General features: G+C 42.0%; 2 protein-coding genes across 4 annotated transcripts; one reads left to right on the top strand and one right to left on the bottom strand.

Moving 5' to 3' along the window:
• The first annotated feature begins 95 nt into the window (after nucleotides 1–95).
• Nucleotides 96–7,673, top strand: LOC138591361 (proton-coupled zinc antiporter SLC30A2-like). The gene is made up of 8 exons (XM_069661935.1): nucleotides 96–157; nucleotides 262–473; nucleotides 2,614–2,760; nucleotides 4,036–4,189; nucleotides 4,269–4,467; nucleotides 4,567–4,672; nucleotides 4,762–4,902; nucleotides 6,113–7,673. Exons 1-8 carry the CDS (start codon nucleotides 96–98, stop codon nucleotides 6,202–6,204), a joined length of 1,113 nt encoding a protein of 370 aa, XP_069518036.1. The 3' UTR covers nucleotides 6,205–7,673.
• On the bottom strand, nucleotides 2,375–21,349 carry coq8ab (coenzyme Q8A, genome duplicate b). Of its 3 annotated transcripts, none has more exons than XR_011308080.1 (16): nucleotides 21,266–21,349; nucleotides 20,757–20,908; nucleotides 19,308–19,607; nucleotides 18,082–18,148; nucleotides 16,696–16,767; nucleotides 15,304–15,429; nucleotides 13,366–13,451; nucleotides 13,144–13,284; nucleotides 12,983–13,064; nucleotides 12,774–12,867; nucleotides 10,840–10,981; nucleotides 10,501–10,608; nucleotides 10,335–10,400; nucleotides 9,101–9,187; nucleotides 8,080–8,430; nucleotides 2,375–2,428 (listed from the first exon to the last, which is right to left on the bottom strand). XR_011308080.1 is itself a non-coding variant. In XM_069661933.1 (15 exons), exons 2-15 carry the CDS (start codon nucleotides 20,889–20,891, stop codon nucleotides 8,137–8,139), a joined length of 1,800 nt encoding a protein of 599 aa, XP_069518034.1. In that variant the 5' UTR covers nucleotides 20,892–20,908; nucleotides 21,266–21,349; the 3' UTR covers nucleotides 7,278–8,136. The 3 variants fall into 3 exon arrangements, 1 of the variants encoding a protein (XP_069518034.1); XR_011308079.1 differs by lacking the exon at nucleotides 2,375–2,428 and adding an exon at nucleotides 7,278–7,975; XM_069661933.1 differs by lacking the exon at nucleotides 2,375–2,428 and having other exon boundaries at nucleotides 7,278–8,430.
• Between the last annotated feature and the right edge of the window lie 473 nt (nucleotides 21,350–21,822).

The following is a 21,822-nucleotide window of genomic DNA, read 5'->3' as shown; positions in this document are numbered from 1 at the left end:
TCCACCCCCGTCAGATAACACGTGTTACAGCAGGTGGCAAAATTCACTTAAACACCACTTTAACTAAAAGGGAGTCCTCGACGTGCAGTCTTAGGATGGAGTTTTCAGCAGATTCGGAGAAACATCCGATTGAAGCTCAGTTGGAGCCTCTTAGACGGTTTGTTTTTATTTTTCATACTCTAATTTCACATAGATATATTACTCTCTTTCTGACTTTACTCACTCAGATTTGTTTGGAGTCACAGTTCTGTCTCCTCTCAGGACGAGTTTCCCAGAAGAAAACTACTCCGACTCTGCATCATTAGAGTTCAGCGATGATGCGACCAGCGTGGACGGCCTGTGGCAGCCTGAGCTGCTCTGCCAGGAGACGGACAGGATGTCGGGGGCTGAAATTGACGCCAGACGTTCGGCCAGAAGGAAGCTTCTCATCGCCTGCAGTCTCACCTTCGTCTTCATGACCGGAGAGGTGATTGGTGAGATGACAGAACCTCGACATTACCGTTTTCTCCTCAAACATACGTCTCAGACACTTTATAAATGATGGTTATAACTTGAATTAATTTTTGCTGCTAAAGCGGTCGATTATTTGGGAAGCTGGTCAGTGGAAATTGGTCCTGGTTGATGTTTATGTGCTTCACAGTGCTGTTACATATTACTGCACTTAAATGCAATTATAAATGTATTTTTACTTAAAGTAATAATCTGGAAGATTTTAATTTAAATTAATGTCTGTTAAGTCACTATCTATCGCCGAATGAGGAAACACAATGGTGATTGAGCCGGTTGCCCGCTGACTTTGCATTTGCAGTATTACAGACTGGATGTCTGGTGCGACTCGCTGAACAAATCGCAAGCGGCGCCCAGTTAGTGACGCGTTTTCCATCAGCCAGCAGTAGTTGGTCTGCCAGAGAGGGTAGGCGGAGCTAAGCGGCTGCTTTTCTGGTCTCTGCAAGTGTTGCGAGTAAACAGTAATCTACTATGGCTGAACAAACAAAGAAAAGATCGATGACTACAGATACAACTTCAAAAATAAGTGAAAATCCAAAGAAAAAGAAACAAACTCGACGCTCAGATGAAGCAAACAGTCTGAAAAGGAAAGCGACCGTCAGCCAGGAAAATCAAGAGTTACAACCGGAGCCAACCGTGGACGTCACACATGCAACACTGTCTGGATATCTGGGAAGTGTGCTCCCGCAATTATCGTTTATCACCATAGGTGGCGCCAAAGAGAACGAAACTGAGATCTTCAGGATTACCACTTTAAGGCTTTATAAGTAAATAAGACAGAGGCGTGCCTGCAGACAATGTAACCATAATCCATAACAGATAAAAAGACGACCTCAATGCTCATTTTCTGCTGAGCATTGGGAAGTTGTTTCTGTGGAGGAATGCAGTTGTTTGTCTTAAGTTGCTAGCAGGTGTTTTATTGAGAAATTTGAATGTGAGTTTCTGGTCCAACCAGATGCCAACATATTTGTACTCAGAGACTCTTTCAATGCTGTCATGTCAAAGTGGTGCTAGGTAAACCAATGTCTGCAGTGTCTCCGGCTCTAGAGATTGACATATTTGGTCTTGTTGCGTTGAGAACCAGTTTCCCATTGTACAGAGAATGTTGTAACTGCTCGAAAGCTTGCTGTAAGATTTCACTGGCTGAATGTGCAGTATTAGCAAAGCAGTACAGAACTGTATTGTCAGCCTAAAGATTGGTGTTACAATTTGTTACAGTGAAGTGGATGTAATATTGTATATTTAAATTGTAAATAAGACAGGACCCAGTATTGAACCTTGCGGAACGCCGGAACAGAACGACCGTTTCCTAAAATCGCACATTTCTGTCTCGGTTTCACGTAGTCCTGGAACTATTTACAGGATTCAAAATCAAAACTGCTCCACGTCGTCTCAGGAGGAGCAGAGTGTGATCAAAAGTGTCTCACAGTTTGTTAAATCAACAAAGAGAGCAGCACAGCATTTACCTTTGTCAACAGCAGAGATAATATCATTTGTAACAGAGGTAATAGCAGTGACAGTACTGTGTTTAGCACTGAACCCAGATTGATGTGGACTCAAGACAGATTTTCCAATATAAAGAAAAACTAGATTGATAGATGCAACAAAACACATTAACATTATTTATGTGTATCAATTTATTTGTTGGCTGATGAGTAAAAAGAAGTTTCAGTGCAGAAATGCTGAAGTAGGTTTTTAGATAATAAGAACAAGTGTCCACCAGAGAGCACCAACAAGTTTATTTAATTCTGTTAAAATGTTTTAAAAAAGCTTTGGAAGGTGTGCTGATCAAGATGGTTTATGATGGGCGGCGGTTTGGCTCAGTGGTTAAGGTGTGCGTCCAATGTACAGAGGCCTCGGGTTAGACCCTCTGCCCTGGGCTGCATGTCATCCCCTCTCTCTTTGGCCTCTATCCACTGTCCTATCGAAGAAAAGCAAAGGCCAAAAAAAAGATATTAGAAAAATAAAAAAGGTGATTTATGTTTGAAGAAATATAGATTGTTGGCCAATAAACCATCTCTCATATACAAGTATAAGACTTAAAATACTGCAGTGACTTTGTGAGTTTTCATGACACAGTCTCGTGTATCCTCTTCCCCTCTGCAGGCGGATACGCGGCTCACAGTCTGGCTATCATGACAGACGCCGCACATCTCCTGACCGACTTTGGCAGCATCCTGATCAGCCTGTTCTCTCTGTGGATCTCATCCAGGCCGCAAACGCACACCATGACATTTGGCTGGCATCGAGCAGGTGAGATCAAAATGTGTTGAGGAGACGGATACATTACTTGTGTTGTTTGATTTCCGCTGACTAAGTGTCGGAATCGTGCCTTCAAAGGAAGAGCTCAGCGCTTTGTTACAAACACTTAGTGGCTTTTCTCAAAGTGAGATGAGAAGGTATCACTCTCAAGTCTGTGCAGCAAGTATAAACTGGGCTATGGTCACCATTGGGGTCATTTTCTGGGAATATTGGGTTCCAGCAACCTGGGGTAGTTTATATTCTACTGATAAAGTGTTAAGGGCTGAGTAAAGTATTTTTATTCAACATGTTTAAATCTGACTGTTTTAAGGTTTACAGTTGGTGTTGAAACACTTTCTACACATTCATGTTGAGAAATAAAGTTCACTGTTTAGATAAATCAACATTTAGTTGTTGTTGTGACTTGTACCTAAAGGTATATACAACATGGATCAGAGGTTCATATTACGGATACTTTTGTTGATTGCCAAGAAAATGGTAACTGTCAACTGGAAGGACACAAAACCACCAACAATAGCTCAGTGGTTGCAGAGACGTAAAACAAGTCTATAAATGAAGATGAACGTCTTTACCCAAAGGTGGAACTGTGTTAAAGTATGTTTGTGTGTCTTTACAGAAATAATATAGAAAATACTTCCATATGATTGACCCCGCTCTGCTGGAAATGTCTGTCCCTTGGTAAAAGGCCACTGTATTTTTATTTATATTATATATATTTTGTCTTTTTTTATTTTTATTAATCACGTACTTTCTAAAAAATTTATGATAAAAAGCATTATGTCACAAAATTTCCTGTTTTGTGAAAAAAAATGCAAAAAAATAAAAAAATGACAAATTTTTACGTCAAAATTTGGGGGCTCTCTTTGGACTCAAATATTGCCAATAAAGAGTTTCTGTCCCTGTACAGATTAAATAACCACGATTCGTCATGTTAATGAGGAATTTGTGGGTACATTTAGTCCTATAGACACAGCTGTTTTTATGCTAAGCTAATAGTGTAAGAAAAGCTTCATATTTACAAACATTAGAGGTAGGCATCTCTTTATATACGTTGAGAAAGAGAATTAACTTAAATGTTAAGAGCATAAATAAAGTTTGACTGCAGGCCTCATTGTTCCCTAGATTAAGTGCAGAAAAAAGTACAACGTTCCCTTCTAAAATTTAGCGTAGTGCAACTGCTTTTACACAGTTGTATTTAAACTTTTTAAATGACTTATTTTAAATGATTTAATAATAATTTGTGTTTGTGTTTTTTTTGGCTCTCAGAGATTCTGGGCATGTTGCTGTCAATTGTTTCCATCTGGGCGGTGACAGCAGTGTTGCTCATATCGGCCGTACAGCGGATCACTGAGGGAAACTACGACATCGACAGTCAGATCATGCTCATGACGTCGGGCTGTGCCGTGGGGGTCAACGTGCTGTGAGTGTGATGTGGGTCGACATTGGGACTGTATTTTAAAGAACTGATCAGACACAAATAACTTTGACTGTTCTTTTAGGATGGTCCTGATCCTCCATCAGTCTGGTGCCTCACACAGCCACAGCCACGGCCTTCCCTCCGCCCGCCTGCAGAGTCAGGAGCATGGCCACCATCACGGACACGGCAATGCAAGCGTGAAGGCGGCCTTCATCCACGTGGTGGGAGATCTGGTGCAAAGTGTGGGAGTCCTGCTGGCTGCCACGATCATCCACTTCTGGGTCAGTGTCACCTGAAAGCTGTCAACATCACTGCGACTGAATTTGAACTGAATTTCTGCAGAATCCAGAAGTGTTTTAATACTTCTGTTTTTCTTGCAGCCTGAATATAAAGTCGCAGATCCAATCTGTACCTTCCTCTTCTCGGCTCTTGTTCTCGGAACAACACTTCCAGTCACAAAGGACGTTCTCAGGATATTGATGGAGGGTAAACGCACTTCCACTGTTCCTTATTATTTTACTGACTGCAGGTTATATGTGTGTGATGACGCTGAGCATCGTCTGTGTTGTCTGCAGGCACTCCTCAGGACGTTAACTTCAGCACCGTGAGGGAGCTGCTGCTGTCTGTGAGAGGAGTTGTCTCGGTTCACAGCTTGCACACGTGGAGCCTCAACATGAATCAATATTTACTTTCTGTCCACGTGGCCACAGGTAGAGGCAAAATCAATACTGCTTATCTTCATCACACTCTGGGTACACGGCGGGACACACGTCAAGTGGATGCTACTCAAGTTTACCACCTTTGTAGACAGGACATATCTTGTAATGTAAAGGAAGAGAAGGGGGGACAGACTTCTGCAAAAATAATTTAAAACGATTAAAATGAAACATTTCTGTAAATTCTAGGATACTTAGCTGACCTTGACCTTTATTTTCAAGAGGAAAAATGTTTGCCCTCATCATTGTACAGTGCGTCAGAAAAATCCAATTCCAGCCACTTAAGTTAAAAATCCCTGCAGAATGCCCGCAATACTGCTGACACTGCAACAACCTGTCTGTCAGTCTCACAATCCTTTTTACTCTCACTCGGGAACAAGGCCACGAGATACTCGAACTCCTTCGCTTCACTATATCTAGTTGATAACACTCCACCTCCCGCACCAGCTCTGCCAGAGAGGTGACATTCCACGCCTAGGTCTCCGCCTTTGCCTTCCACCTGGCTTGCATTGCACCCGACTCCCATGCCTTGCATCCTTGCAGGTGGTGAGCCCACAGTTTTTTTTCATGGGTGAAAGCCCGGCCACCAGACGCTGGCCAGCAAACTCCCCTCCCCTAAGACGGTAGCCCCAGTTTCCCTGTTCTGGACGAGGTTGCTCTCTTCCACTTTGGCAGTGTCTTAAGGACCCGTTGAACCGCTCTTAGTCTGGACCAATTTGCCTTTTTATATTCGTTGTTAACTTTCTCTATATCTAAAACTTTTGAGGGTTCAGTTTTAGGCAGGTTTCCCGTTTCCCAGGTTTCTTAGTTTCCACCTCAACAGGACTCGCCTGGTTAAATATAATATAATGCACTTATTTTATCAGGGGTACATGGAACACGGCCTTGTCTTAATTGAAAGCAGGTCCAATTAAGCACAAACTCAGATCGATCCTGAGTAAAAAAACAAACAAAATGAAGCTCCTCTCCTGCTGAAGCCTTATATACACAATAATAATAATATAATAATCAAGTGCAAGTGAGAAAAAACATGTTAAGTCTCACTATTGCTGAGGATAACATGAAAAAAACCCTCAAATATAATCACCATCCAGCCATGGGTGATAACAGGTGTGTATTAATTAAAAACAAAACAGGTGGTGAGGTTGCAGCTCTGATGATCCTTGTACATCTTTGTAAATCATAACTGTATCTGTGTCCTCAGAAGAAGATGCTGACGCACAGATCGTCCTCATGAAGGCGACAAAGCTGCTGCGCTCGGAGTTTGGTTTCTCCGGCATCACGATCCAAGTGGAGCGTTAAGACGAGGACTGCTGACAGAACCAGGACTGTAAGAGAGCGACGGCAGGAATGCTGGTTACTCCTGCAGATAACTTTCAGGGGTTTGTGTTTACAACAATTTCTGCAACTGTCAAATGCACGGCTGTCAGCTTTCTGGTAGGTTAAATATTTATTGAAGCTGTTACAGTGGTCATGATTGAGCTTTTGTTGATTAAATTGTCACTCAGACAAACTCTTCCTCATATTTATTTGACTACTGAACAGATCTTTGTATTTGTGACACTTGGGTTGTATGACAGAATATTTTTTATCTTATGATAGAAAAAAACTAAGAGAGAAACTTTCCCAAGATATTACAGAAGGGAATACTTCCAATCTCAGCTTGGGAATACTCAATCAAACATTAAACTTACATGTCTGTTACCTAGCAACCAAAACTACTGTTTTCATCTTGCTGAGCTCAAAAACTTTGAAACTCTTATTGAAACACACAAACACTACAGGCTTAAAGACTGTTAGAGCCGTTAAAGAAATAAAAAAAAAAGGCTACAGGAAAATTTACAAAAAAGGCTCATGAAATAAAGATAAGAGAGTGGGCTGTTGATATTTAGCTGGTCGTTAAAAGAGGCAATAAATAAGTTAGCCAACACTTACTGGTGGACGACATGACAGCACCCGAAAAGTGAACCCAAACTCTCTCTATCGCCCCCTGCTGACTGGCTGCAGTATAGCTCATAAAGCCCGCCTCCTCCATGTTAACAGATGGGACATGAGTCAAACTATAAAATCAAAATGCATGTTGTTCTCAAACATGGTTTCTGTCATTATAGTTAGTTCTTATCATGCTGATTTACGTCCAAGTGTTCATTTTTCTGACAAGTTTATTTTTAATTAGTTATTTGATGCTGTAAAAAGGATGATTGACAGCTCTGGTGACCAATCTGGCTCCTTCAGCCGATCTGTTCTGGATTAGCAGAGTAGAGGAGGAACGGCGAGAGGAGACGTAACTAAAACAATCACTACAGTCATTGAAGTTTACATATCTGTGAACGTCTGCTTCAGACCAACACAGAGAAGCTGTTAAACACGCCGGTGTGTGGGATCCCTCCTGTTTAAGTTAAATGTGTGTTTTGGTTAGAGGAAGTGGCTACGGCGTCTCCACCCGCCGAACTCTACTGCGCAACTCTGGCTCCAAATGACATCACCATCGTAAGATGGCAGCAGCCGTCCCGGGGCTATTTTGGCTTCAATTTTTGTACAATGAGAGCAGATGGAGACGCGTCGTCTTTATGTACAGTCATTGGTGGAAAGTTAGGAGAAATTTTGTGTTGCCTAAAGTTAAGAAATTAAGAACTGTTCATCTTAAATAGCTTAATTTCCTAAATCAGGTCCAAATGTTTGTTACCGTGGTTACCAAGCAGTTTAGATCTGCAAATTTGAAAGTTTCTTTAAAAAGCCCCCATGTTGATAATATTCCTGTATTATACTGTTGCCTGTTTCAAGTTTTCTGATAATAAATAACATATTTTAAGCTTTCACAGGAGTTGTTTTTCAGCCATTTGTCTTTAAAATCTGCATTCTCAGAAATGTAAAAGTCTTTTTGCAACATCAGAGTTAATTTATTTCAACTGACAGTCCTGGTCAGATGAAATACAGCTCCTCAAACATACAGGTACATGATTATCAGACTGCACAAGAAGCATCAACAGATTAATTCAAACAATACTTACAAGTTATTTTCACACATTGTTTTGTTCGTTTTAGTCTAAGTGGGAGTCCAGTTCACAAAGAGCTATGGAATCAGAAGCACACAGAAAATGTTCAACAACATCTGGATATTGTTGCACTAAAGGATATTCCCAGATAAGAATGTGTGAGTTTAATTGTTCAACATACCACAAACAAGGCTGGAAAATCCGGGATTACAACACTCCTTGTGGAAAATCTTCAGCTTCACTTCGTCGTCTCTGGGCGTCCATCTTTCCAGTAGTGGTTGTAGGCCGCCTGGAACATGTTCTTACAGGATATTTGAGCTTTGAGTTTGGAGCAGATGAGGAAGGAGCCGCCCATCTTGCGGTGGAGGGAGTACGTCTCCTCGGGGGGAGGCGTGAGTCGCTCCCTCAGCATGACGGGGATGAGGCTGTGGATCCGCTCGGTGGTGCTCTGAGCGCCGAAGTCAAAGGGCCGCTCGGAGGAGAAGGCCTCGCCGAGGATCATCACGGCATCCACGTGGGCGTTCTCCATCGCCTTCATTCAGGACATCAGTTAGTCAACAAAGTTCTACATGTTGGGTAATAAACTTATTCGCTTTCTGGCAGAGAATTAGATCAGACGATTGATTCCCCTCTCATATCTGTTAGTTAAATATGACAAGATGGTTAGCTTAGCATAAACAGCTAGCCTGGCTCTGTCCAAAGGTAACACAACCTGCCTCAGACCTTGAAAAAGTCACAAAGTGAAGTGTTGCATGTTTTTCGTTTAATCCACACAAAAACTGAAGTTCATATTCAGACAAATTTCCTTAAAAGAAAATCTTTTTCCAGGAAACTTCCGTCGCAATTGAACCTGAATGCATCACCAAAGATCCTCATTTACAACCAAAACTACAAGCAGCATTACCACAGCAGTATTCAGCGTGATGCATTATCCTATCAACATTTCTGTTGTTTTTCTTAATGCACTCTTTATGGTGTGTAATGGAAATAAAAGTTCCCTGTTGCAGTTCCTCCTTTTTGCCACTAGAGGTCAATACAGATCATAGAGTTGATGCCACTTGCTGATCGATATATCAAATATTTTAAACACTTTTGTTTCTTAAGTCTGTAAATACAGAACATGTTTGTGTCTTACTTCCTTGTTGGCTTGTGAAGTGACATGAGCAGCATTACTCAACAGTTAAGATGTGTGTGCTCGTTACCTTTGACTCGTATCCTGTGAGGAACTTCATGTCTCTGGATTTCACCAGGACGCCTTCTCTGTCCCGGTTTGCGGCAGCATTAATTATCTGTTCGGAGAGACAACAAAGTGTCCAAAAATAATAAAGTCGTTCAAAACAATAATTCTGCTCCCATAAAAAATATGTGTTCAGTTAAATTTGAAAGAATCCCCTGTCATGTTACAGCCTGATATTTTGCATTTAATTATGCCATTTTCCTTTTTATATCTTATATCATTTTTAATAATAGCATTATACGTTGGATGGATGATACTTTCAGGGTTACTCGTCCCGAACATGATCACTTGATCAAACTATATCAACCAGTAAATGTAAATGTCAATCTTTTCTAGCCAATGTCGGCGGCAACTCTCTCTTTGGGCACTGACTGGATTTATATCACGTTATATCAGGAAAAGTTCCTTGTTGTGATGGAAGTTTTGTGTTGGAAGGAGATGATATGTTCAGGGTTCCCACGCATCCTGGAAAACCTGGAAAATCTGGAAATTTAGAGACTAGTTTTTCTGTCCTGGAAACACCTGGAAATTGATTAAAATGACCAAATATCCAGGAAATAATTTATGTTGTCCTGGAAAATTTAAATTTTATGTAGCCCCACGCTCAGCACAAGTTTGCCGCCTCAACTCCGGTCGGGGCTCCCAGAGCTTTCACATTCACAATCGAGTCCTGCGAGCGATGTGAGATCACCGCCTTTAGACGCTTTCTAACCAACTGAAAGACGATAGAAAAGTATGACACTTGAAATTTATAATCTTTTTTTTTTTCAATACATTGCTATGTCCTCTCAGGTGTAACTTGGATAGATGTAGGCTTAATGAACGACTTCGCTCCATCATTACGCCTCTGTGCGTTTTACACAGAAGACAGACCATAACAGGTGTCATAATCCCGCCTTGAACTGGCAGTGTAAAAGGGGCTTGAGACACTTCATCGTGAACCCTGCATCATTAAAAAGAGGAGGAATAAAACTGGGGTTAAATGTGTCAGTACTAGGCCTACCGGTAAATGATATATTTGAGAGCAAAAGCTGTCCCGAAAACTCCTGGAAAGGTCCTGGAAAATTATTTCTTAAAAAGAGTGGGAACCCTGATGTTGTTATGACAAGAAAAGTTTCTAGTTTAACCAGAATAATTTGGTTTTAGTAATTAGGAGAAAATGTGTGATAATTATAAAACTAACAAATACAGCTTCTCACCTCAATGTAGGTGTCAGTGAAACTCTTATCAAATCCCCTCGTGGCTCCAAAATCCAACAGTGCAACCTGGAGACACAAAAACAGACACCAGTGCAGTACAGCAAAAATAAAAACCATACATACACCAAACCTTACAGTACACGTGTAGTGATTAAGAGAAACTGACCTTGTGAGCTTGTGGATCAAAGAAGAAGTTGGACCAGTTTGGATCCGTCTGCATGTATCTGAACTCGAACAGCTCTCTCAAGCATAACATCAGGATTTGCTCACAAATCTAGCAGAAGTAAAAAGAAAGAAGTTATTTTTTTATGAGCTGATATCTCGTGTTCAATGACACTGAAATATTGACGAGTGAAACCTGATGAGCAAAAGTCTTCTCTGATACGCTGGCATGACTCTGGAAACACGATGTGCCAAATGCAGAGGCCTTTCAAAACCTCCAAGCGGGCGACATGCGGGCAGTGCACAGGTGTAAACTGTCCTGCAGAGTTCACGGCCGTCATACCTCATTCCTGAGCTCCTGGGACAGGTCGGTGGCCTGGTCCAGAGGGAAACCGGGCACCAGCGTTGTGGTGAGAACATGCGGGCTGCTCAGCTCATCAATCACGTCAGGCACGTAGAAGTACGGGTGATCCTTCAGCAGCTCCCTGACGCACAAACAAAAACAAAGTTAAACAACACCTGAACCTGACCCCGCAACTGTGATAAAAACGTCAACAACAAAGGAGCATTCTGGTACGCAGGAGAGCAAAGCCACTGTTAGCTCGACACCTGAAGTACAGACTATGTTTGACATTGGCAAAATGAAATGAACCCATTTTTTTTTTTTGGGAGTTACAGACTCAAGACTTTCGGATAAATATCAAGGTTTATATCAAAAGCTAGTTAGCTTAGACTGGATATGGGGGAAGCAGCTAGCCTGCCTCTGTCTAAAGCTCACAGCAAACAGAACCCTTAAAAGCTTAACATGTTGACTGTGTCTCAATTCAGGGGCTGCAGCCTTCGAAGGACACGGCCGATGGAGGATGAGTCATTCATAGCCTGTGTAGACCGCTAAGGCCGAACTGAAAAGAGACGGTCTGGTCTACAGAGGATTTCCTGTCTGCGTCTCCAGCCGTTCCCGCTTTTACCCCTGTCCCCTAGCAACAGGTAGCTGGCTAACTTGCTATCATAACTAATGTCATCATAATTTGTTTCAAGGGCCCTTTCATTATTTTTAACACGTGTATCGCTCGCTATTTGATTGAGTTGTAACCAAAAACTTTCACATTTAAAGTGTATTCCTCGCCGGTTTAAGAGGCCGCCATCTTGTTTGATTTGGCGCGCAATGAATCTCGGGATACATTGGGCGAAGGACGCACCCGATGGATCCTTTGAAAGGAGCCTTTGAAATGGGAAAGCCTACAAATGGTAAATGATAAATGGACTGTACTTATATAGCGCTTTTCTAGTGTTTGCAACCACTCAAAGCTGCTTTTACACAACATGTCAAATTCACCCATTCACACACACACACTGATGGCAGAGGCTGCTACGTAAAGTGCCCAACTGTCAATCAGTTATCACATTCATACCCATTGGCTATGCCACCGGGAGCAATTTGGGGTTCAGTGTCTTGCCTAAGGACACTTCGACATGTAGCCTGAGGGAGCTGGGGATCGAACCTCAGACCTTCCGATTGAAAGACGACCGACTCTACCACTGAGCCACAGCCGCCCCAACAACAACTCCGCTGTGACGCAATCGGCCTTGAAATACGTCATTCAAAGGCTGTGCCCCTGAATTGAGACACGGCTGTTATCTCTGACTAACATGCTATATGTTTGTTTTACCTGTTTAATAATTCACTGAACACAAATGAACATTTTCACACTCGGTTTTTATACGGTTTAAACAAGGTTATTCAAGGTGCTGCTGGGGACTTTTTGTTGGACAGAGCCAGGCTAGCAGATTCCACTGTTCCATTCTTCACACTAAGCTGAGCTAAGCTAACGTGCTGGGCTAAGCTAACGCGCTGGCATAAACTCAATATTTATCCAAAAGATGTGAGAGTTGTATCAATCTTCTCATCTAACTCTCAAAAGGGAAATAAAGAAAGTAGACAGGCCTAGTTAGCAAAATGTCACTCAAATGTTTTCATTCTTCATGCTAAGCTATGCTAACTGGCAGCTAGCTTTAGCTTCACATTTTCCTCACAGACAAGAAATGATTGCTGAGGTAGAAAGTAAGAAAAAAAAAATTCTCAAACAAATTATGATAATTAGTAACATTTTTCTCTCTCTCTCGAAAAATTGCCTTTTTTTTGCTTTAAACTAAGAAGGTTTAAAGCACACAAACAGGCTGACATCCACTGACATACAGTAAACATAATGCTGTGCAGATTCGTACTCAACACACTCAGAGTTAGTCTGTGTTGTAAGAATAAGACAGAAAACTCACTGGAACTTTTTGGCACACTTGGCCTCTCTTATGTAATCACACTCCAGCGCCAGCTCACGGCTCATGACCTCAATAAGGTGTTCAGGAAACAGACCTGTGAAAGAGGGCAAATATCAAACACCTCAAAGTCATGATGCCTGTGTGGTAACTCTTTAGACAAAGCAGCTGTTATCTTAGGAACGATAAAAGACTCAAACAATGAGTGATACCTTCAGGCAGCACGTTGCTCAAACTCAGAGCAGTCATGATATTGTTCACGTCGCTGTCGATGCTCTTTGCAACTCCAGGGTACTGAAAGAACACATTTTATTGTGTGATTCTTTTATGTGTCAATTTCACTTCTGCCTTTAACCTCTGTGTGTGTTATCACCTGGATCTTCATGGCCACCTCTCTGCCGTCCTTCAGTCTGGCTAAATGCACCTGACCGATGGACGCGGCTGCAAACGGCTTCTCCTCAAAGTACTCCAGCTTGTCCCTCCAGTTCGGGCCGAAGTCGCTGCTGATGGCTTTCTGCAGGGAGAAGAGAAACTGACTCATCTATGAACTCTGCTGGTTTGTGTTTGGGTTAACTACAAGCTCTCCATACTGTACCATCATCTGTTTAGGAGGCATGAAGTCCGCACTCTGTCGAACACGCTCAAAGATTTTGGCCAACTGAGGGTTAATGAAGGCATCATCTGAGAGGAGAGATGAAAAAAATTAAAATACTCGCACACAAACAAACTACTATGTCTGCACTGTAAAACAAGGGGAAAACAAAGGAAGATCTTTGTGCCTCGTGTGTGTACGAGTCTTGAGTTCAGCATCTGTTTTTCTAAAAGATTAATCCATTAAAATCTTGAACAAACTGCTGGAGGTGCTTGTTCAATGTGTACAGTGGAAATAAAGATATTACATGAGCATTACTGTGAATAAGTGTGAGAATAAAATACATAATAAAGGAAAATCTTAGCTCAGTTTGGTCGCTGTTCTGAAGTTTTTAATTTCATCCCAATTGTCAGCAAACGTAGTTTTTGAGCACTTTAGCTTCACATTTCACTCTGTGATCCCTGTGGCGTAGCTTAGCATAATTTACAGTTAAAAAAAAACTAATTTTTCTCACACTGCTGCTCTGTGCGGCCCTCATACAGCCACTGCCTATAATGACTCAGTCAGCTCTGTCCCTTTAAGAAGCCCCGCCCCTACAAGCCCGCTTTCTTCTGATAGGCCAGCTCTCCGAAGCCTGCACTTTGTGACGTCACAAAGTGCAGAAAAAACTGTGTGAAACCTGGCGTTCACAGCAGCCTGCAGACTGAGCCGAGAAGCTTGGGAATTACTCCAACATACTTTTACCTACAGATTTTAAACTTCATCCACGTTTAGTCTGAACATCCAACTTTGTGACATTATATATGTCTTAAAATGTGAATCAGCATAATACCTCCTCTTTTTTAACTAAGAGAGAGGTAGAGCAGGCGCCCCATGTACAGAGGCAAAGTCCTCCATGCACTGGCCGCAGGATCGAGTCCGACTCTTGGCCCTTTGGTGCATGTCAACCCCACTCTCTCTCTTCCCCATACTTCCTGTCACTCTTTCGGTAACTGTCCTGTCTAATAAAGGCAAAAAGGCAAAAATAATAATCCTTAAAAATATAAAAATTAGTTAACATTGTCAATTTACTTTCATTTCGAAAGCCAAAATATAAAACTTTAATAGATTCAAGTCATACTTTCTGAATTCTAAAAAGTGATGATGCTGTCAAATTTAAAACGACATAACATAAAACCTTTCTGTGTTGTGTAAAAACCTCAGTCAAACTAAAACTGAATATGACTATAGATCGATTTTCTGTCCAGTGACTTATTAATTACTTATCGCTATACACCGCCTGCTGATGAAGATCATGTGATATAATTAAAACCTCCAGAACAGCCACTAAATGGAGACTAAGGTAAGGCTGTTAACAAGACTAAACTCTTTGACAACCATCTGTGTTTGAACCAGGAAACAAGTTGAAAAGATGGCGTTAAAAATAACCGAGGTTTCTGGAACACCTTCAAAACAGCAGCGAGCGTTGTTGGACGACCTTGTAGGCGTCATCTCTCAGAAAAACAAACGCTTCACTCTGTGATATTAAAACAGGAGGCTCCGACTGTGGCTGTGGACATTTAACAGCATAGCCTCCCTGTGCAGTGAGAGTGCTGTTTAAAGTCAACAGACCACGCTGTCATTTAGCCTCGGCTGCCTACAATAGCTCAGCAGGAATGGCACTTATTGTGTCCAGCTGGCTGGAGGTTTATTTTAAGTGATGACATTTCCCGGTTGGTGAAAGGGTCTTGTTTGTTTGCCAGCGAGACCAAATCAGAAACATGAGGCAGGCTTGTTGGGAAGAAGCAGCATCAGTTTACTGTCTGGTCTCTGATGAAAGCTGAATCTTTATTTACACGCTGATACATGTGGATTTACTGTCTGTAACAGGTCCGCATGTCCTTGTATTGTGTCATAGAAGAGGTTTAGATCCATCTGAGTGCACTTTCGATGACGCCTCACCTTGAATACTGAGCATCTGTCCCAGTTTCAGAGCAGCACCTCGGACTTTGCAAAGCGTCCGGACGATTCTCTCGGCGTTGGCTTCAGACAGGAAGGCACTCGAGTTCAGTATGGACTTTTTATCACCTGAAAAACACACACGTCATTAGGTAGAAGTGACACTGTACTTCAGCTGCAGATAAGATTGTGTCCAGTTATATTTTGGACATTCCTCTTGATCAATCTTTGGAGCTGAGGTCCTACTGGTCTTCTAACAGGACGTAGGGCTAATGACCACAAGGTTTTCTTTGACTCCACTTTTTGTAAACTACTAATTTAGCACACTACTGTTTGCATGCATGAACATCATTTAAGGGTATTTCCTGTGTTTATAAACCGTTGTCCTAATTACATAGTTTGGCTGCAACATTATGTTTATGGGCGACTGACTGTGCCTGATCAAATTATGTCCGCTGAAGTTTCTTGTTTTTGTGACCGCGACATTCAAATAGTTATTCTAAGCTTTTACCAACAATATGGAAAAAAATAACTCTTAACTTTTTAGCTGACTGTTGGAGTCAGCCCTACACATGGGTCTGTATGTGACTGACTGACTGACTGACTGACTGAGTGACGGTACTTTCACAGCCATAGAGAGAGAGAGAGTCACGACAACGCACTGGCAGATCATGGAGCATACTGGACCTCCACTGATGCGACTCTCTGTCTATACGGCTCAGGATACTTTGTTCGGGGAGTAGGCGGGGCTGCTCCTCCGCTGCTCCTCCGCTGTCCTCACCTACGTCCGCAGCGCGCACCTGCTTTCAAACACGTTGTCATCGGCCTCATAAGGACAGCCCTTGTAACACATCGCCCACAAAGCGCACACTGACCTGATGCGGCCAGCCACATACGAGGTTTTGACCTAGTCTTGTTAAACGGTGAATGGACTGCACTTATATAGCGCTTCTCTAGTCTTGTGACCACTCAGAGTGCTTTTATACTACAGTCACCCTTTCACACACACATTCATACACCCATTACACACTGATGGCTTTGCCACCGGGAGCAATTTGGGGTTCAGTGTCTTGCCCAAGGACACTTCGACATGTAGACTGAGGGAGCTGGGATCGAACCACCACTGAGCCACAGTAAAAGCGCTTATTTGATTTATATAATCTTTGAATTTTTTGATTTGTTTTAGCACTACTGTTTGTTCCACATTCTATCTATCTATCAATAAATGTCGGAGATTTTGCCAACTGATCTCACGGTCCTTTACCCTTTTATATCTCAGGGTGGGTGTGTGAGGCTGCACGGCTTTATGGAAATAATTTATTTTTATATAATTGACAATCAGTATAATAAGGAAGTGTTATATATAAACACATTATAAACTACATATCTCATCACCTTGTTGTTGAGGTTTTAAACTCTTCTTGGCCACTTCAGCGATCGCCCCCAAGCCGAGTCCAACAGCCAGACCTGCGGAGTGAAAGAGAATGTAAACACTGGAGGAACTTCACTAAAGGGGGACTTCATTGAAATATTTACATTTTTTCATACTTTATATTTCTACATTTCAGTGGCAAATATTGTACTTTAACTCCTAGCCGCTGTTACTTTACAGATTTGAAATATCAATACAAAAATAATAAACTAATGAATCATGATATATTATTGTAGGTTAAGCTACCATCTAGTTTACTAAGTTCAGCTTGAGTCATTTTAAATGCAGGAGTTGTATTATTGTAGTTTTACATTGTAGTTTAACCGTTTGTATTTAAGTAAAAGATCTGAAAACTTAAACCATAAATATAAAAATCATTAACACATTTCTCTCTGAGTAAACTGGCACAGAAGTTAGCTCATTAATCATCATTAATCTGTTCTTCTGAACATTATCACTGCCTCGCTCTGCCTCTGATAACGGCACCACTACAAGACGTGATAACAGTAATCAGTTAGAGGAGGCGGATCTGATTCCTCACGACGGCGGAAGTTCGGGGGTAATTAAAGGTCAAGAAACAACTGATACTGAGCGTAAGTGCCCTGTGATGAGAAGAAGGCAGTTGACAACATGTTTTATATTCATTTGATTCTCAGGCAGGACCCCCAAACATTTTCTCGGCTATCGATACTGTGTAATCTCAGTCCCGTGAAGGAGCGCGTCAGCACTCCTCTCAGGATGACCCCGGCTCTGAAACACTGGTGACTGAGGTCATCAATGCGAAACCTCTCCGCTGATCCTAAAATTAAACCCTGATGCTCGAACACGACACTGAATACAGAGGAAATATAATAAACACTCTAAACCAGCAGACAAATAAATACAAATAAAGAGGAAATGCGCTGACCTCATGTCTCTAGTAGTGTGGACCTTATACAACATAAGATAAGCTGACATCCTTCAGAGTGACTTGTGGAATTCCCATGAGCCCTTGCTGCTATGAGGACAGAACCTGTGCGGCTAATGTCTTTTACACAACTTGTGTCCAAAATAGTTGGAAGGTAGGTGAGAAAATCCTGAGGCATTGCAGCAGCAAAGGCAGGGGAGAGGAAGTGCACATGGATGTAAACAATGTTGGCTTTCAAAGAGTTCAAATCATCTAATTTGCAAATGTTTTAATAAGGAAATTATTTTGAAACATTTTCCTGGACCTTAAAGAAACACGCCTATTCAAAAACTCCACAGGGAACTAACTGGCAGTACTTTTAAATACAACGCTCAAAAAAGTAAAGGAACAGATACATTTAAAATGAAAAAGCAGATGTGTCGTGTGCAGTAAACACACCTACCTCCAAAATTCACCAGCCTTCCTATCCGCGTGACGGGCACCTTCCTCTCTCGGGCTCTTTCACTCAGCTGAAACACAAGAAAAGATCTCAACTTGAAGGACAAAACACAGATGATTCTTTGATTGAATGTTAAAACTATAATAACGGGGCTGGGGTTTAGCTCAGCGGTTAAATTGTGCGTCCCATATACGGAGGCTACAGTCCTCTGTAACGGGTCACCGGGTTCGACTCCCACACTCAGCCCTTTGCAGCGTGTCCTCCCCGCTCTCTCTTCTTCTGTTTCCAACACTATCCACTCTGTGCTCTTTCTTAATTTTTTCTTTCTCTCTCTCTCTCTCTCTCTCTGACTCTCTGACTCTCTCTCTCTCTCTCTCTTCCTCTCTCTCTGACTCTCTCTCTCTCTCTCTGTCATATTAATGCAGCTCATTAACTCTGTATCTTCTGGTCCCATTAACATTACTAACCACATATCTTCCCGGGAGTTCTTGTGCTCCCTTGTCTTGAAGGTTCCTGAGGATCGTTGCTGCAGACCACCTGCTGCTGTGGACCTGCTCGACTGCAACAACTACTAACATCAGCCTTCCCCATAGTATCATTATTGTTGCTGCTAATGCTAATAGTAGACCTGTTGACTTCAACTGTTACAATTACGATTACCTCAGCCTTTATCATTACTCTGCTTCTCTCGCTAATTTATTTATTTATTTAGCCAATCTTCACCCTAGTCTACCAGTATTATTGGCATTGCAACCATAAGTATGTGTCTGTTGTTGTTCATGTAACAAGGACATATGTTGTTGTGGTAACAAGAACATATGTTGTTGTTGCTCTCTTTGCCTGTCTCTATCCTGCATCTCCTTCTATCCCATTTTCGGCCCATCCAGTCGAGGCAGATGGCTGTTCAACATGAGTCTGGTTCTGCTCGAGGTTTCTGCCTGTTAAAAGGAAGTTTTTCTGCCAATGTGCCGAATTGCTAAGTGCTACTCATGGTGGATTGATGTTGGGCCTCTCTTTAAATAACTTAACAAAGAGTCGGTCTAGACCTGCTCTTTCTGTAAAGTGTCTCGAGATAACTCTGGTTATGATTTGGCGCTATACAAATAAAATTTGATTGATTGATTGATTGATTGATTGATTAATAAAGCCATAAAAGGCCAAAAAAAACAAACAATAAAAAAACAGCACAGAATAATAAGAGTTGATAAATATCATTTAACAGTAAATACCACTTGTTTATGTTGCTTGACGTCTGTCTTCTTGTTGTTTCCTGCTTTATCGACGTCCTCTGATGTCAGCCGTCCCACTGTGGAGTTGTCCTGGTTAAATAGCCTCGTATGTCCAGAGAGCAGCGGGCTCCACCAGCTCCTGTGGTCCCTCAGACGCTTAGTGTTGGTTCTTCCACTGCAGGTCCCCTGACCACCACCGACACCTCCAATGAAACAGGTACTGAAACAAGCTCCCATTGTCGAGTATCTGTGAATCTGTGCCTGCGTGGCTCTGACGTTTTGCTGTTTGTTGAACGTCTCCTGAAAGAATAAAAGATAATTAATATAAGTGTGGGAGTTAAAGGAAGAGTAATTCTGGTAACAAGGGTAGATACAGTTATTGGTTAGCTTAGCTTAGTTTAGCACAAATACATAAACAGGGGGAAACACTAGCACATAATATATAATTTGTTTCCTGCACAACAACTGAAAGAGGATAAAACAATGTTGGTATGTTGAATTTGTTTCCACTGGCCAGAGCCAGTCTGGTTGTTTCCCGCTTTCAGTCTTTATGCTAAGCTAAGCTAACCCGCTGCTGGCTGTAGCTTCATATTTACAGTACAGAAGTGAATGTGGTGTCAAGCTACGTTTCAGACTATTTCTTATAAGGTGACCAAAACACTCAATGGATTATCAGAAGTGTAGATTAACCTTTTGACTGACTTATCTTTCAGCTTGTCCTTTTTTTATTCCTGGGGAACTAACGTGTGCAGCATGAGCAGCGCTGGAGAACAACGGGTCCCAATTTTTGATGCCTGTGGATGGCAGCACTACTTAGAGCAAAGAAAGCTGTGATTTAGCAATAGGATGCTAGGCTAAGTAGCTAGTTCCAACATCCAAATCAAATGGCTTCGAGTTCAACATAATACAAAGATGTTTGGCATGACTTGATTTAGTAGTCAACACTGACAATTTAAAACTGAAACTACCTTTCAATTTGTTAAATACTTTGTGGATTATGAACTTTCACACCAGCGGCAGCCATCTCGGTTGTTTAGGAGATGTTAAACCCACCCCTTATTAAATAAAGGGTTCTGATTGGCCCGACATGAAACAGGTCGGTTAGAAAACTGTCTAAAAGGGGAAGGGAAAATGACGCATCTGCTTGACATTCCTGATTTTACTAGTTCCCAGGTTAACAACACACTGTATGATGAAGGTGAGAAACATGGTCTAAATGTAATTTTGGAAGCATGACCTCCCAGCAAAGTATACAATCCTGTTTAAAACTTGATGATCAGATATTTTGGCATTTAAAACTCCAAACGAACACCATCTGCCCGCTCACTATTGTTGTGGCGTTGATGAGGTGATGGTGGCAGAAACAGACACAGAAGGTATCTGGGTTGCATGTCTGTGAAACTCAACCCGCTCTGCAGCTGCTTAAATGCCAAATCACGGCTTGCTCACCCTCTCTGGTCCGGTGGCGTGATGGAAGTTTACCACTCTCTGGTTCCCCGTGCTGTGAAGGCCGCTTGGTGGGACTCTGCTGGCCGCCTGCTTCATCCAGGTCAGACCCCTCCAGACCACCGCGTCACCTGTCATGGTGGTGTGTTAAAGACCTGCAGAGCCAGGAAGGACATGAAGGTTGCTTTGAGATTTGTAACAGGTTGCTTTGAGGCTGATGGAGGAGTTAAGCTGAAGAGTCTGACCATCAGTTCATGTTCCCATGCTTGTGGGATAGAACTAGACTCCATGTCCATACCATGCTTGGGAAATACAACCTAATCAAATACTGATAAAAGTGCAATATTGACATGGCTGTCTGTGTGATAAGAGAGCAAACAGAAGAAGCATGCACGCTTAAACGTTTTAAAACAATTATACGACATTAAACTATGACTTAAATTATTTAAAGGCTGATTTGACTCACACAGAAAAATGAATAAAACTGACAATAGTTTAAAAAAACTACTCACCAACTTCACAACAGAAGTCCTCTCAGCTGTGTGAGCATGCACGGCGCATCGTCTAACTGTAGTAAGCACAACCCGCCCTTCACCTTAATTTGACTTGACACAATTTCGTGTAAACACCTAAACTCTATCGAGGCGGCGACACGCTGAAGGACATGCAAATTTTCCCCCGAGGCGACCCCGGGGGGGGAGTTCATTAAACACCGGCCAATGAGGCAAAGTTCAGCCGCTAGCCCCGGTAACAACAAAGCTCTGCACTGGTTGGACGGACTGTCAGTCGTTCTCCAGCGAGTGTGGGAACACTGACGTGGCCGCGCAGGGCGGTGCATGAAGTGCACACATGCTGCGTTCAAGAGATGGCAAACAAATCCGGATTTTCATTGAATATTTATCTTCTTTCGTTTCATCAAAAGTCGTAATAGTTAAATTTAAGATTTTTTGGGGCAGTAACTGATGTAAAAGTGGCAGTAATTTGTCACAGTACGAGTAAATGTTAGCGGCGGCATTAGGCTTCTAAACAACAAAAGTAAAGAAAGCTATACATAAAAAATAATTTAGTT

Source organism: Semicossyphus pulcher, unplaced genomic scaffold, assembly GCF_022749685.1.
Source record: "Semicossyphus pulcher isolate SPU_LCO1_2020_fin unplaced genomic scaffold, fSemPul1.0.p SCAF_14, whole genome shotgun sequence".
Classification (NCBI taxonomy): domain Eukaryota; kingdom Metazoa; phylum Chordata; class Actinopteri; order Labriformes; family Labridae; genus Semicossyphus; species Semicossyphus pulcher.
Note: the sequence above shows the minus strand (reverse complement) of the source record. Positions and strands in the feature narration are given on the sequence as shown.

Bases quoted from the DNA above. Each gene is read 5' to 3' on its own strand.
- coq8ab (XM_069661933.1), bottom strand. From the start codon at position 20,891: ATGACAGGTGACGCGGTGGTCTGGAGGGGTCTGACCTGGATGAAGCAG. The intron at 18,149-19,307 runs GTATTTACTGTT...CTTGTGTTTCAG, and splicing joins TCAAGCAACATAAACAAGTG to CTGAGTGAAAGAGCCCGAGA. The intron at 9,188-10,334 runs GTGAGAAGCTGT...CTCTCCGAACAG, and splicing joins TCACTGACACCTACATTGAG to ATAATTAATGCTGCCGCAAA.
- LOC138591361 (XM_069661935.1), top strand. From the start codon at position 96: ATGGAGTTTTCAGCAGATTCGGAGAAACATCCGATTGAAGCTCAGTTG. The intron at 474-2,613 runs GTGAGATGACAG...TCCCCTCTGCAG, and splicing joins CATGACCGGAGAGGTGATTG to GCGGATACGCGGCTCACAGT. The intron at 4,903-6,112 runs GCAAAATCAATA...CCTCAGAAGAAG, and splicing joins CCACGTGGCCACAGGTAGAG to ATGCTGACGCACAGATCGTC.